At 41.3% G+C, this 16,880-nt stretch overlaps 1 protein-coding gene across 1 annotated transcript in view; it reads right to left on the bottom strand.

The window, feature by feature from the left end:
• Positions 1-16,379, bottom strand: part of LOC145403407 (uncharacterized) — a 36,526-nt gene extending 20,147 nt beyond the window's left edge. The window contains exons 1-4 of the mRNA XM_080275187.1: positions 16,282-16,379; positions 8,941-9,031; positions 8,504-8,584; positions 5,676-5,794 (exon numbers count right to left, since the gene is read on the bottom strand). Coding sequence (XP_080131313.1) covers positions 5,676-5,794; positions 8,504-8,584; positions 8,941-9,031; positions 16,282-16,379 — 389 coding nt within the window. The remainder of the gene's footprint in view (positions 1-5,675; positions 5,795-8,503; positions 8,585-8,940; positions 9,032-16,281) is intronic.
• Between the last annotated feature and the right edge of the window lie 501 nt (positions 16,380-16,880).

The raw sequence follows: 16,880 nt of genomic DNA, 5'->3' as shown, positions 1-16,880 counted from the left end.
AAGTTAGCAACCACACACACACACACACACACACACACACACACACACACACACACACACACACACACACACACACTTCCTGTCACTGAAGACTGTGCCTCGGTTCAGCCATTGTTGCGTTTATCGTGGTTTACGGTTATTGTCTGGTTTGTTTGCCAGCTTTTAAGAATCTGCTCTGGATGTCAGTGGGTCATTACTCATTGTGGTTTCTCAGATGAAAATCGTTGGTGGTGGCAGGAACGATATAATGAAAAGCAAGATAAATAGGTTGGGGGCGCTAACCATTCACTCACTCGATGTTTCCTCTTCCTTATGCCTACGAGTGACTCTAGACTGAGTGACAAGCCAAATGGTTTCCTGTACACCAGGAAACCATTTACTACGCTGGGTGGTAACCATATAACCCAATTATGGCTCCTGGTGGTTTAGTGGTTAATTAAGGCGCTCTAATCAGACTGAGTCTGTGCAGGTTTATATCCAAGGGGTGGTAGGGGTTATTGCCCACGTACTGCCACTCACGGATGAGTGAGGCTGGTCATTCTCATCTTAAGTGTCAGGACCAACTAGCATTGTCCCGGGCTCCTACACTCATGGGGCAACACAGGATTAGATGATGGAAGACGATTTATTCTTAGCTAAAAATACAGTCTGGATACAAAGGGTTACATTTTAAAAGGACGGCATTATTTAGTATGGATTAATGGACTTTAATTTTCATGTTCATCTTTACTGAATGTTACCCTTTTCAGTATTTATTACTTTCGCCAACGAAACTGGAGGTGGTTACCTATTCACTTATGTATGTCTGTCCACACGGTATCTCCAAAAGTTCTCAATGAATTTCAATGAAACTTTGTGGAAGGGTGGGCCATGGGCCACGAAAGAATTTGTTCAATTTTGGGGCGGATCCGGATCCTGCAATGGCACTGGCGGAGGTAAGCTCACTCGAGTGCTTTCTAGTTTCATTTGTTCTTAAACTTTAGTAATCTTCAAATAAATAATAGCACTTCTATTTTGCTTAATCACAGAATGAATGACCTGTTTGTATATGGCTATCTCTTCTTTGTTCATATTTCCTTATTTGTCACGACATTCTATTCCTATTTCACAACATTAATCACTGTAAATATGTAAACCACCACTGCCTTTCCCGCCAAAACGACCTAACAGACTAAATAGTTTGGGTTTTCTGAGAGAGAGAGAGAGAGAGAGAGAGAGAGAGAGAGAAATTTTCTCTGCATCCTCCTTCCAATGGCATTTTATCTCCCCCTCCATCTATCCTTCCCTTTCCCCTTCTACCCCTAAACTTCCTCCCTTCCCTCCCTCTCGCCTCCACTCCCCCTTCCCTTTCGTCCTGACCTGGCTGGAATATATAGTAAAAGGTATCTCTCTCTCTCCCCCCGACCTTCCATACCACTGTGGGTTTACGTGCTTTACCTGTTATGTTTAGAATGGGAAGGGGAGGAGGAGGAACTGAGAAGGAAGGCAAGGGAAAGAGAGAGGGTAGGTGGAAAGGGGGGGAGGGAAGACAGGTAGATAAGTGAGGGGATGATTTAAGATGGTGAAGTGATGTGAGTAGAGGGGATGAGGGATAAAATAAGGGAGGTTGGGAAGGCGGGAAGAGGGGAAGGGAGGGTGAATGGAGGAGAAAGAAACCGGAAGGGAAGGGAAGGGTAGGGTAGGAAATGGGAAGAGAAGGGTAGGGTAGGAAATGGGAAGAGAAGGGTAGGGTAGGAAATGGGAAGAGAAGGGTAGGGTAGGAAATGGGAAGAGAAGGGTAGGGTAGGAAATGGGAAGAGAAGGGTAGGGAAAGGGAAGGGGAATGAGAACAAGAAGGGCAAGGGGAAGAAAAGGGGGAGACATGGCTGGAAGAGGAATGACAGGAATGGATAGAAGAGAAGAGAGAAGAGAAGAGAAGAGAAGAGAAGAGAAGAGAAGGAGGGGAGGGGAGGGCGAAGAGGTAGGAGAGAGAGGTACAGAAGTGGGAGGATGATTGAAACAGGAGTTGAGTGGTGTGGAGGGGGGAGGGGAGGGGGAGCGTGAAGGTGGACGAAGAGAGGCAAGAGGGGAGGGGAGGGGAAGTTCTGGGTAAATGCAAGAGACAAGGGAAGAATGTGAGAGATGGAGGGGGGAGAGAACGATAAGGGAAAGGAGGGGAGGACGAGTCAAGTGTGGAATGAAGAGAGGGAGAGGAGAGTACAAGAGGAAAGGAGGGGAACGTCGAGACAGGTTGAGAAGTGAGAGAAGGAATGATGAGGTATAACTGAAAGGAAGGGAAGAGAGGGGAGTGATGATGTAAGCAGAAAGGGAACGAAGGTGAGTGGAGAGGGACTAAGGCCGGGGAGAGAAGTCGAGAGGCGTGGAAAGCAAGGGGATTAAAGTGGGAAGGTAAGGAGGATGGGCGATGAGGAAGAGAAGAAAGGTGGAGGGAGAGATATGGGAAGTTAGATGATGATGATGATATGGATGAGGATGGGAAGGAGGGAGGGAGGAAGGAAGGAAGGAAGAAGAAAAAGAAAGAAAAGGGTAAAGAAATGTGAGAGAGAGAGAGAGAGAGAGAGAGAGAGAGAGAGAGAGAGAGAGAGAGAGAGAGAGAGAGTCAAGTACAAATACACCCCACAACACAACCATATATGGTGTAGTGTACAAAAGGAACACGGTCGCATTTTAAGTGGAGATTTCGTAACACCTTCTCCCTAGCTATTTATTTTCAGTATTCCTACCTTCACGTACATTACTATGGCAAACTATGTCGGTACTGATAAAATAAATAACGTAAAAATAAAATCTGCTGAGAAAAAGATGGAATACTTGTAAAATAGCTTCGTTTTCTTTAAAGGCTGCCGACACTTCCCTAAAGGTAGACTATTGTATTCTAGGGTACTCCTGTATTCTGGTTGTGAAAGTAGAGGTTATGTGAGTGAAGCATTTATGTCCCTTCACTGCGATGGCATTCTTTCTCTCTCTCTCTCTCTCTCTCACACACACACACACACACACACATTCTCTCAAGGCCGCAATTTGGGAAGGACCACCTTTTAGGGCAAACATGGTGTAAATGGTAGCACTTATACGAGATTTATGGATATGCACGGCTGCCAGAATACCGCCATTCTCCTCTCTCTCTCTCTCTCTCTCTCTCGCGCGCGCGCGCGCATATATATGTGTGTGTGTGTGTGTGTGTGTGTGTGTGTGTGTGTGTGTGATCTCTCGTACAACACTACACCTACATTATTATCTTAATTCGTGCAAGAGAACACAACCTCCCTCACATTCACTCTCAGCAGTAATGTACTGTAACAACGTGCACAAATAAAATAGCTAAATAAATTAATCTTTCCACTGAAGTGTTGTCTTGTAGTACTGTATTCTTTTTCTACCACCAGTTGAGTTTATCCAATTTAGGAGCATTATACTAGTGGATGGGTAAATAAAAACCATAACCTCTCCAATGTGAAATTTCTCCAAAACTGTCTAAAAAAAATAATGAAGTTCAAATATGTTCATTATGGTCTTGGTTTCCTATGACTAACTCTCTCCATTTGCAAGGTCTAAACAATATCATGATACACTGGGTTAGAGACAGAGAGCATGGGACCTGAGAACTTATGCCAATCAATATCAAACATGTTTTCTCTCTGCTTTTGAGTGCCTGGTCATATTTTTATCATTATCACCATAAGCCTAACACCAAATCAAATCTTAAAACTGTTGCGAGAAATATTCATGAATAGGAAAAAAGAAAAAATAGCATAGCACCTATTAGGTAAAGACCCAGTATAAATGTCATACATTAATTCGTCATTCGACGTACCATCAGGTTGATTAAACATCTAAGATTGGGATCTCGTAGCCTTCTCGCTACTGCTGGTCTGACACACAACGACATGCTTCACTTGATTAACCCTTCCATGGCTGTCAGCGTCAAACGACGTTTTCCCATAGTGTGGCTGCCGGCGTCGATGCAGCACGATTGTATAAAACTGAAAATTTTTGGGAAGGGAACGGAGGTCTGGGAGACGTTGGCACAGACCTATTCTGGCCTCTAAAACCGCTCAGTCAGTACATCTCGTGAATCAGTCGAGTGGATTTCAGTATTTTGCTCCCCTCAAGTATTAGTGTAAGTATGAATAAAAAAGCATGAGAGTCAAGAAAAGAAAGTGCTGCACTCCTTATCTTTCTCCTCGCTAAACCACCACCACCAAAAAAAAAAAAAAAAAAAAAAAAAAAACACATAGATAAGAAAAGTGGGATGACATTCATAATTATGATAAAGTCCATGACATACTATGTATCGAATTTGGTCATTTTACATATTGCTTGTTTTGCATAGCCACATAGGAGGTGTTCTTGTGGTGAATATACGGATATAAAACCTTCCCTTCCCTTCACACTAACTCCCTTGTTCAAGATGCAATCTCAGGTCGTATCGAATCTTGGTCGTGATGGTTTGGCCTATATACACACTGCAGCACCCAGTATCTTGAGACTGAATAAAAATAGCACCTTTATTCTCTCTTTCCACACGAATTAACCACCCTAAGTATATATACGGGTGTGTGTGTGTATATATATATATATATATATATATATATATATATATATATATATACTGTATATATATAATTCCATGCAGGAATAAATGTTTTTACAGTGGGGAAAAAATACATAATTATATTTTTATTCATAAGTACACATTATTTACCGAATTTGTTCAATTTATATATTTCTTGCTTTGCACAAGCATTTCAGCAACATACGAGGTGTTCCTGTGGTGAATATAAAACCATCCCTTCCCTTCACGCTAACTCCCTCATGCGAGGTGCTACTCACGAGTCGCGGCGATTTGGCCTCTCCACGGAAAGGAGGACTCTTATCAGTCTAAAAATATCCTCTCTCGTCTCATTTTGGACACACACTGGACCACCCAGACCACAGAACTTGATACCTGCATCACCGATATTTGCATAAATTTGCACACTTTTTTGTGAAGCACAAGATGGGTCTAAGAAGCCAAAAAATGCATTGCCCGGAGTGAAGAAAAAATAAAATAAAATAATTTCGAAACATGAAAAATCGGCCCTGCAGTCGGCCAGTGGGTCCTGAAAAATTCCAGAGGCTCGGCCACAGAGGCATTAAGATGTCTTAAGCAACACTTCCTTTCATTAGCTTTTTGTAGGCAACATTGTACTATAATGGCTTCTCCCTCTGATGTACTGCTGCACCAGTTCAATCAATTTTCTGCCATCTATAATTGGAGCTACTCTGTCTTGCTTCTCAGAGATTTCACCACAGACCTCAGATTACATGGCAACCACAGTATGGTCATAAATGATACAGTTGCAGAACACACACTCATTTAAATAAATGTGTTCTGATATTTCCATGTCTGCATATGTGAGGCATAGTCTGCATTATAATGTATACTGTGAACCAGTCAGCAGTCACCATGCAGTATGTGACGTCAAGATCACTTATTTTTGACAACACCTGGGAATTCCAGGTGCTGAGCAGACTCCAGCCTACTCATGGGATATAAAATTCTATACAAATCTGTATATGGAGGAGAATGAAATTTCACAATCAACCATGACCCACAGAGAGTCAAAGCTAACACAAGGGATATGGGAGTCTGTGATCCTGACATCCTTTATACAAAAAGTTTTAGTACTCACGGACTGTTCTCATCTCTAACAAGTCCAGCCAAGCGTAGATGCTGGTCTTGAAGGGAGGGGAATACAGCACTACAAGACTTGGACCTCTCTGTACGTCCCATGTTATTCACCGACTCATCCTGCAATTGGAAGAATAAAAAGGCAGCTATTAGTAGCTAGTTTATATTATGGTTCTTATACCGGTATCTATCTACTGTCGTATGTCCAGTCCTAGAGTTTATCCAAGATTTCTCCACCCAAAGTCAGGAGAACTCAGTTAATCTATTTCTCTCTTTGTGTACTGTCTCATACCCCATATCCCTCAAAATAGCTGGCATGTTTTTATAAAGAAATGAACCATTAACCCGTCACTTAGCGTTATAACACTAAGAAGCACAGTTAACTTCACAACAACAATCTGCCCAGCTCAACATAATCCCACCATGCAAATCAGCTGTCCTACTCCACACATTAACAACACTGCTTCAACTACATTCTTAACACACACAACAGCCAAAATACATCACTTCTGAAACTATTCATTACTGGAACATGTATAAAAATAAAATCATGGGCTTCTATAGGATAATTTTTTTGATACAAACGATGGGACAAGAAAGCACTTTACAAAATGCTGGCAGTGCTCATAAGCGAGTCCCTAGTTTTTCTTGTAGTTTCAATTTCCTACCACTGAAGGTACGAGGTTTGTCTGCAGCATGAGCCAAACATTTTCACCAAAAACCAAGATTGATTTAATTTGTACGTACAGTACAATTATAGTGTACATTTTACAAACATTCTGAAAGACAATGTTCTACTCATCAACCTTCTTCACACCTGATGGCTGTGTATCACATAAGCACTATGTAGCATGGTACCCCTGAACACACAACAATCTCCACTATATAATCATCAGAAAAGATCTCAGTTGCGCTATTATATCTAAGTACAAGAGCCCACTTACCTTGTCTGTGCCATTGACTGTAGCAGGCGCAGCTGATGGAGGTGTGTGTGAGGGTGTGTTAGCAGGAGATGGAATAATAGCAGCTGATGATGTTTCATTGATGCTGGGTGGGGATGTGGCCTCAGAAATGGATGTCTGTCGCAGCAGGGGCAACCTCCCGCTGGGTTTGTAACTCTGCTGCTGTGTGATACGTGCAAAGAGTTCTGCTGAGTTGATGGAAGACCCTGACTCTGGCGTTGATGGAAGGGCAGGCTCCTCCTCCTCCTTAACTAGCACCTCTGTCTTGCTTTTCTTTACTGGCATCTTCTTCCTGGATACCTCAGCTCTGTCTTCCTCTTCCTCCTCCTCCTCATCATCTTCTTCATCTTCCTCTTCCTCCTCCTCTTCTTCCTCCTCCACATTATCCAGGGATGGTGGGGGGGAGAGTGGTGCCACATCCACCTCCTGTTCATGTGATGTGATTGGTAATGACAGATGGTGCAACATATAAGCAACCAATCAGAAGCATGCAGGAAAATACAAGTCCTTCTTGCAAGTTATTTCCATTTAACATTATTATTTTTTGAAGGGAGGGGCAGAAGTCTATTTTAGCATTAATCCTCTTATGGTCAGGGTAACTCTGATACTGCACAGCATCCACCCAATGCCGTATGATTTTATTCATATTAGTGTGAGTCATGGGAGGCCAGGAATGTTAATAGTCACCACTAACCTTCTCAGTAACACTATTCTTGCTAATACAAGATTTTTCTTACTCAGCTGAAAGTGCTAAGTCCACACTAAATTGCAAATGGTTATTTATTAGAGTTTCATTGCTACTTATAAAGCAGATTCACCACCTTCTCCAAATTTTCATTACATATATAAAAGCTGTAATACTGTATTATGGAACATACCTGGTATCACTTACTTATAATGAGCACTGCACACACATACCCAGTTGCAGGATTTAAATACTACAGTGTGCAGGAGTATTCTTGTTACTGCCAGATAATTTACTTCTGCTGAGGATCGTTCATACTAAAGTACAGTATTTACAAAGGTTCTATTAGCCCCTTGAGTGCAAAGATCTATCATGTATATACCTTCAGTGAGAATGCCTTAAGCCTCGAAGATGCAGTCACAACCAAATTACCTCTATCACCCTGTCCTCTACAATCAGGCTGCCCTCTCTTCATCTCCACCATTCTCATATACCTCTCCACCTCCAACATTCTCTCATATACCTCTCCATCTTCTCTCAGCCTGTCTCTTCCTCCCCCAACCCCCCTAGTTGAAACGTTTTGTTGTTATTTTTTGCTTTTTCCAGACAATTATTTTTCAATGAAGGAGAGATCCTGCATTCTGAAGTGGCTAACAAAACTGTCTTAATGCTTAAAATCATTACAGTTCTCGTCACCGTGCAAATCACTGAACTAGACTTAATGACTTCCAAGCATATTGTTGTTGGTATGATGCAGAAACAAGCAGACATCATCATTACTCATGCAATTTAATTCAGAATAGACTTCTTACAAAGAGAGGGTTAATTCAAGAAGAATAATGCACTTATATAATATATATACACTACCCTTTCAGCACAACATTTAAGCGATGAAACGTTCCATTCCATCTTACATCTATAAGCCTTCTTCTCTAATATACTTGCAATTATTAATATAGTACAATGGCTATTTCACACACACATGCCTACAAAATAAACCCAATTATTTGAAACAAATTAAGTACTGATTTAAAACATGTAATTCAATACACAGAAACACCAAAGGCCGGCTGTGTTCAATTTTTTCTGTGCCTCTGATGTGCTGCATTAATCACAGCACATAAAAGGTCTGATGTATGATGGGCTGCATGTTAAACATGTAAGGTGTGTGTGCAAACATACCTGGAGCCTGGGTAGGTGTGTGCGTGTTGGCAGTATCAGCCGAGGTCCATCCTGTTCACTCTCCTCACTGTCACTCCCAACCTGACAGATAAAACACCTTAGTATCTCTTCTTTAATTCCAGCTTCTTTCAGTCTTTTAATACACCTAAAGGAGACCTCTGAGAGTAAAGGTGTCTGAAACGATCACCTAAAATACTTTTTAGAACAGTAACTTCTTCCTCTTATTCTTGGTACACTAAACACTACAATCTTTTCCCACTTAAAGTGGACCTTTCTTTGGGATATCTTTCTTTACCTTATTCTATTCAGCTTAAGAAAGACCTTTCCTGGAAGTAAGGGGTCAGAAACACTTTCAATTACCAGTGCAGCTTGGGGACCCCTCCATCCCAGGTTGGGCTGGACTGGCAATGCTTGGCATTAAGTGATTTTGCACTGACCTGTGGAGTGATGGTGGTGAGGCCGGAGCGTCTCGTCTTCTCCTCAGCACCTGCTCGACTCCGACCCCCATGCCACCCACCACTCGCCCTGCTGTAACACAAAAGGTCTATGATCATCGTCACTGTCAACATAATCATAATCATATACTCGTATCATCACCAGTAGTTTTTATCCTCTTCCTCCTCCAAGTAAATAATCCAACACTATATACAACCAACTGTTATATCATCAAAACAACCAATGTCTTTCCTAATATAAAATAACTTTTAGCATGGAGAGAGCAGGAATAAACTAAACTAATCCAGTAACTGTATTAACCCCAGTCAGTCAGGCTCAGCAGACCCATCAATCACAGGTAAGCAATCACCCCTGCACGGCTAACCTGTGCAGTGAATTGGTTTCCTTGTGAATGACAGCACCTCAAGACGGCAAGATGCAGGGAAAAGTGTGGAGGCTTGGTTCCTGGATGGACATCACGTTCGGATTTCACCAAAGTTAAAAGGGGCACCACAGCAGGGTTCAATCCACTCCCCCCCTCCCCCTTTATATGGTTACCACCAAGGTTTTTAAATGGTTTCCTGGGTTACAGGAAACCATGTGGATTGTCACTCAGTGTAGAGCCACTAGAAGTGAAAAAGAGCAAGCAATAAAAAGTTACAGGAAGTAAAGGGTGAAGTAGGAAGAGAGGAGGGCAGACTCAGAAACAGGTTGATAAAGGTGAAGGAAGTAGATAGTACTATACCAAGTGAGTGAATGATGGGCAACCCCAAATCTAATACAGTACTGTGTCATTATAGTGAGAAAGTTAACAATACTGCTTACCTGAATCATCCAAGTGTGAGCATTGAAGGATACATCAACATCTCTAAACATTAGCAATCAGTAAAATTCAAATATGTCTGTCCATCCCCAAAATGGCAGATACTTAAAACAATATGATCAGGTTCACCAAGAACAAAAATATACATGACAAGTAACTTATTTGGCAGTATCCAATTAAGCCCACTTCACACAAACAGATTTTTTTGGCATGGAAAGCTGGTTGCACAGAAGTTTGTCAAGAAGACATGTCTTTACATGAGCAATTTTTTACTGTGCATAGAGATTAATAATAACAGAAGTAAAAATGATAATTCATTCATCATCTAAAAATGATAATTATAACAATAATAGTAATATTATTATTTTAATAACAGTACTATTATTAACCCATCCCGTCCGGGTGGCATGTATACATAACAACCTGGGGACGTCCGGGTGGCATGTATACATGATCTAGTGTTTTGTGGTATTATTGTTACTGTATTAGTACTATGATTACAGCATTATGTTAGTATACTACAATATTATATTATGGTTTTAGCTGAGAAATTATGGTTTCAATAATGGTGATTTTTAAGAAAAACACCTGCTGGTGGTTTGGGTGGTGAAAACAACCCTCCGACATGATAGGTTAATTAGTATTGTTAATCATAATGATAATAATAATAATAATAACAACAACAATAATAGTACAGTTAAGATGTAATAAAATCATATAGCATTTCTTATTATTAACAAGACCTTTTCATATAAAAAACTTAAAAAAATACAAATACATACTTGACAGAAAATATCCACAGCAACAACCGTACCCTGCCACAGATGAACAACAACCGCTGCGGCTGCGGGGGAAAATTCCGCCCGTGTGAAGGACTCCATAACCTTCTGTAGTACTCTAGAATGCTCGGGACATTGGGGTTTGGCAGTGCATGCAGACAGTGGATCTTTACTACGCAGAAATTTTGCCACACAGACTCAATGAACTTCATTAATTTTTAAACCTCACGGAAAATCTGGGCAGAAAAAAAATCCATTTGTGTAAAGCGGGCCTTAAGTGGCTGCAACTTAGTGATTGGTAAGAAATTGAACTAATCTTGCTTTAGTTGCAATTCTACATGACATCCTGTTCTGCTTTTCACCATTATATTCAGGCTATTTCAGTAACTTCATCCCGCTGAACCATCCCACATTTACTGGTGAAGCCAAACTATTCCCATCTAATTCTTTTTCTCCAGTGGTCATTCTTTCCTGAATATCTTGCACTCATGGCATCAAACCTCCACCATACTCTGCTCTACACTGCAGAATATTTCTACCTTACCCTTATTGAACTATAGTCCCTCCCTCCATCCTAATAAATCTGCTAATACCACCAACCAGGAAGATGTATGGATAATAAGACATACATGGTACAGTTTATGATACAGCTGATATATTCCGGCATTAAAGCACACACGCATACCTCATCCATATCCCTAAAACTGCTTATAAAAACTCTGATGTAGATGAAAGAGTTGTATAAATATGGCGGTATTTCTTGGTCAAGCGGAGATTAGAAATAGTGGCACATATATATAACAAGGTGGCAGAAGATACACTATTTACATGTTCTTACATATTCTTGTGCGACATTAAGGTTTTCTAGCACCTTTTCCTCAGCAATTTATAGTAATCTGCATTGAACATATCATTCACCTTTGATATTTATATCTTATATTCATCAACAATATAGATGGCATAGGTAATGTATGAGAATATTAATATGTGATACGCAGAAATACACTGGTAAGGATGAAATGCTAGAAAGCCTCCTGAGCTGACAAGAACAAGCTTTAGACAAGGTCAATTTTCCATACATATTTTCTGTGGCAGCTCTGGACATAGGTCATATAGCCATTCTTCACTTAACAATGTACGTTTGTCAGCTCCTTTGGAACATTGATAGCTTTTGTAACTTATTGTTGCTGCAATGAAAAAATCCAAACCAGGTCAATGAATTCTACTGAAGGGATTAAATTTTACCTACATTAACCCTTCAATGTTCAAGAATTCTGTATTTAATTCTTACAACTGCACAACCATAGGTTGCCACAGGAGGGATGTGCTTCCCACCATGGGTGCACCCTCACAGTAAGGGAGTTAAGTTGCATTTGAATTAACACCTATTTTCATCCCACTCTGTTCATTACTTACTTTCGTATAATGGGGTTTGAGGGCATAAAGGTTGTTGTACATACTATGAACCGTTCAACCACTACCCTGACGCATGTGCATTCCATAAAGCTGTTCCATTAACATTGTCAGCATATACCCTTGACTTTATGCGAGGACACTGTCAGCATATACCCTAGGCTTTATGTGAGGACACTGTGTCAACATATACCCTAGACTATGTGAGGACACTGTCAGCATATACCCTAGACTATGTGAGGACACTGTCAGCATATACCCTAGACTATGTGAGGACACTGTCAGCATATACCCTAGACTTTATGTAAGGAATGTCTATATTCGTATGACACTGTACAGTCAGCTTATTCAAGCATAGATGCAGTTTAACCTGAATATAAGTAAGAGCTCAGCTCAATCCAAACCATATGAATAAAAGACGACTTGAGTCATTATCATCACGTGCTGAGAGGCCGCCTTTGGTGGCCTCCGCTTGATGTCACTTTCTATATTCAGAAACAAGTTATAACTCGGGAGCCAGTAGCCCAATTAGACTAGAAATTGTTTTATTCTTCAAGTTAGAGCATTTTGACGGTACCATGCTCCGAAATTTGCGCTACATGTGCCGTTTTTGCTGTTATGGTAACAAACATACAGAAATCAAATAAATATAATAAAGATAACCCAGCTAGTTACCATAATCCTCATTCTTATTTTTTTCCTCACCCATGGATGTCATGAGGACAGATTACTAAGACAGTGGAACAATGGCAGTCTGTGACATAACTAAGCCAAGAAGGGTAGGGTACTCCTTAAGAGAACAATTCAAGTAGAGAGAGAGAGAAATAACTATCTTCCCAGCTCAGTCCGAAGAAAATTTACAACTGATGAAATACAGCAAAAACCCAGCTCTACTAGCATGTGTGTTTCAGATGGTTCAATTTTTCCGCTATGTATTCATCAAACTTGGGAAGATACCTATTTCTCTCTCTGTACACTTTCTCAACTGAGGCAAAAATCACAATGGGGGATAACTGTCATGGCAATTAAGTACTGTACAATACCACAAGGGTTAATGCCAAGGCAATTAAGTACTGTAACACCGTGCGGGGGATAATGCCAAGGCTTAGCTGTACGTATATTATCAGGGCATGTTAATGCACAAGTTCTCCATCATTTAGAACTACCACCATGCATAAACAGTAGCAGCCACAAGTATCCACTTACCATACATCATACAGCTGCAAAAGTTGATGACCATACAGAGCACTGATTTATACAGCATGTCACTGTTCATTTGCCATCTGATTATAGCGCCCCTCATTATGCACACTCACAATTTTATGTTCCACCCTACTCATACTCCGCTGAGCATACATATACTCAACTACAGTAGGGCACCAGGTTTCGCACCTATTAGAGACCATGAAAAGTGCCACTGAAGCTGGGTCATCAACCTTAAGGAAAATTAGCCAATAGGGACCGGGACCGTAAGAAAACTCACCCCCCTAGTGTATTTTCTACTTTAAATATGTCCTAAAGTTACCTGAACTACTGCTGTTAAGCTGCCTTTGAAACTGTAGCCAACCCTGTGAAGCAGTTAACTCTGAGGGTGACGCAATGTTACATTTCTTTGCAACTGCATTATACGAGTGCCTGTCTTGAATTTCGGCCTCTGACACACTAAAGCCTTCTCAGGTCCTCCTATTCAACCACCGTAACAAATAATGTTCAACCATTAGCATAACTGAGCCGTACTCAGTCACTGTTTTCATTCGTCTACATCTGGCACCTGCTTCAAACTACTACAGTACTTTGCAAAGGCTAGTTAGGCAGTCAGCCCCTAGACACTGGTGGACTGTTATATCCAACACGAAATTGGTGGGCCAGGGACACCGGGTGTCAGATATAACTACAGGTGTTTTCGTGCCACAGTTTGAAGTGGCTGGCACTTGATCTCATCACCAAAGGGTCGAGAGAGAGACTTGCCACCCAAGGCTGGCATACCTCAGTCGTGTCTGTGACTTTGCCAGGTGTAAGACGATGTTTTCTTAAAACTCTCGTCTGATTTCGTTCCTGCCTCATGTGAACTCCTTGCCTCATCCACCCCTGCCAAGCCATTTTCCAAGGATACTAGGAAAGGGCTCACTGACAGTGCCATAGGGCATGCCTTGGATGCAACTGTGTCTAGTTTACCTAGTAATGGAGAAGTTATCATGTTGAGAGTGAAGCCAAAGACAGGGCTACGCGCACTGACTTGAATACATCCTTCCTCGAGCGTTAAGTTTACAATCTTCTTCACGTCATTACTCATCAACACGAACACCTACAGACCTGGGAATGCTTTTATTCACAAGAAAATTAGTTGGAAAGTAAGATGGTCTTTAATTTGTTTCCTTAAGCAACGTTGGGTCTGGTTAGTACTTGGATGGGTGACCGCCTGGGAACACCAGATGCTGTTGGCATCCCTACGTGTCAAGTGGGGTTGGTGGAGGATTAGTGCCCCTCCCTGTAAAACAATTAACTCTAAGCGCTTGACCACCCCGTTTGGGATACATGGCGTCTGGCAATGGATGGATGGATGGAACTGTTATATTTTCCGAGATATTAAGGTTTAAAAACAAGCTATTTTCGGAAAAATGTCACTACTGTACTTTGAGAGCTATCGTGCCAGAAATAGACTGTACCGATCTGCCAATTTAAATGTATTTTTCCTAAAGTTACACTGGTCCAGTGATGATGAAAAAAACAATTTTGTTGTACAATTTATATTTATACTGAATTCTATTTCTCGTTGAAATTTCCTGAGCGGTAGTCACAGAGAGTGACCTTTATCCTACGGTCCCCGAAAACAGGATCAGGTTAGGTTAGGAATGACATTAACCCCCCCCTCCCCGCAATTGTAGGGCACAGGTCGTGCGGTAATTTTTTACAAGTGCACAGGGACGTTTTTTTTTGGTGAAACCAAGGTATTTCTGATAGAGTTTGATGTGTTTTGAACGAATCTGACCTTCATTTCTGCCGCAAATCAGTATATTTCAAGATATCCCCCAACCCCCTTTCCCCCCACAAGAATGGGGGAGATGGGTGAACCCGGGGTTTTTGGGTGGGGGATATCACATAATATATTGATCTGCGATAGAAATGAAGGTCAGAATAATTCACAGCACATCAAAAACCATCAGAAATACTGTACACTGGTTTCACCAGCCAGGCCGCTGTGCACTGGGCCGTCTGGCCTACTCCCCACCGCCTTGCACCAACAATCGCCTGCCCGCTGTCACCAGCAAACCATTATCTCCTAAGCTAAACTAAGCTAAGCCATAAAATTATATTTTTCCGTGCCAAGAACAATGGGGGATCTGTGGGATAGCGGGGTTTTGGGTGGGGCAAACACGCAAAAACGACTGATTTCCGATTGAAACTGTTATCAAATTCAAACCGAAAACACTAAAATCCTTTGGAAAAATGAAATTTAAAGCTTCTTAGGGAGTCCGTGTTTGCTAACTGAGGGGCTTCGCCCCCCAGACCCCCCAACATTAACCAAACCTCATCTAACCTAACCTAACCAGGTGTAAATACGAAATAATGCCTTTACTCACCAGTTTACAGCTCCTGAAGTACTTACAGTAATTTTGCAGGCTTCACAGGTCATGGCTGGAGACGAACTGACTTTCAAATCCTGCAGGACCCTAGCGTATCTGAAATTCAAATTTGCGCGCCGGTTGTATCAGTTTGAACTTCACGCATAAGCAGATAGCGCGTAACGTAACAGTAGACACATGCTTTAGCCCCTCCCATAGGTCATGTGAACCGTGACGTGATGGTAGACACACGCGAGACAGGACCACAATGCATTGGGTCTCACGAATCGTCAGACTATGTAGAGAGTAATTTTTCGGAAAATTTTCAAAAATATTTTTTCGCGTTAAAATTCATTTGCGGAAGTCGTTTCTAGGGTTCAAAATGTTAGCAATGGTGAGATTTAGATATCTGTAAGAGTAAAATTGAGATTCCAAATCCCATTGCACTTGTAAAATAATACCGGTCGTGCTCCATGACTACCACCGTGCAAAATTCAACAAGAAATAGAAATCGGTATTAATATAAAAAATAAAAAATTACATGAATTTCTTTTTCTCCTTGATCACTGGACCAATACATCTTTAGGAAAAATACATTTAAGCTGGCAGATCGAAGTATAGGACATCCGATTACTGACTGACTTTAGGTTCACTCAGATGTTTTCTTATACTACCCACAGTCGACTGTCATATTATACATTTTGCATAGCTATTTCAGAGTTAAAAGCATCTTTCTCCATTTCTGCCAGAATTTTATTTTCTAACTTGTCATCACACTTGCGTTTTTTCACCTCCTTGCGGTGGTAGTCACTTGGCCTTCCCTTTACTGCCTGTTGTTCCAAGTTCATGCCTTCATACACCATTTCCACTATCACCCAGTCCACCTCCAGCTACACTTGAAGCACAAGATGACATATTTGTCAATTACTAATTAAGGACAAGTAAGTATAACACCCAACTTGTGGACACACTGAACACGTGCGAAAAACAGACCGAAACAGAGTGCCTTAAGACGTGAAAACGCCCCCCCCCCCCTGCAATTTTTAATCACAGGAATATTTGATGGCTGCTGCAAAAGTGCGTTTTGCTAAACTGGATGCCACAAAACCAGATGTCCTACTGTACCTTGGCTACCACCTATTCACTGACTGGGTGACTGCAATGCTAAGTTAATGTAAATTGCCGGGGGAAAAAAAAAAAAATAATAATTTCCCCAAGCATATTTTCTTTTTTTTAAACAAGAATCTGAACATTCAGAAACCGACACCTAAGGCTGCACTGACAGGCATTTAGTAACATCCCTTTAGGTAAAGAGTGACTAAATGACAAATAAGACCCTGAACCTTAGGCCTAGATGTGATCCC

Source organism: Coenobita brevimanus, chromosome 60 (genome assembly GCF_032717465.1).
Source record: "Coenobita brevimanus isolate Jiangsu-jjx chromosome 60, ASM3271746v2, whole genome shotgun sequence".
In the NCBI taxonomy this organism is placed as follows: domain Eukaryota; kingdom Metazoa; phylum Arthropoda; class Malacostraca; order Decapoda; family Coenobitidae; genus Coenobita; species Coenobita brevimanus.
The sequence above is the reverse complement of the archived record's forward strand: the minus strand, read 5'-3'. Positions and strand labels throughout refer to the sequence as shown.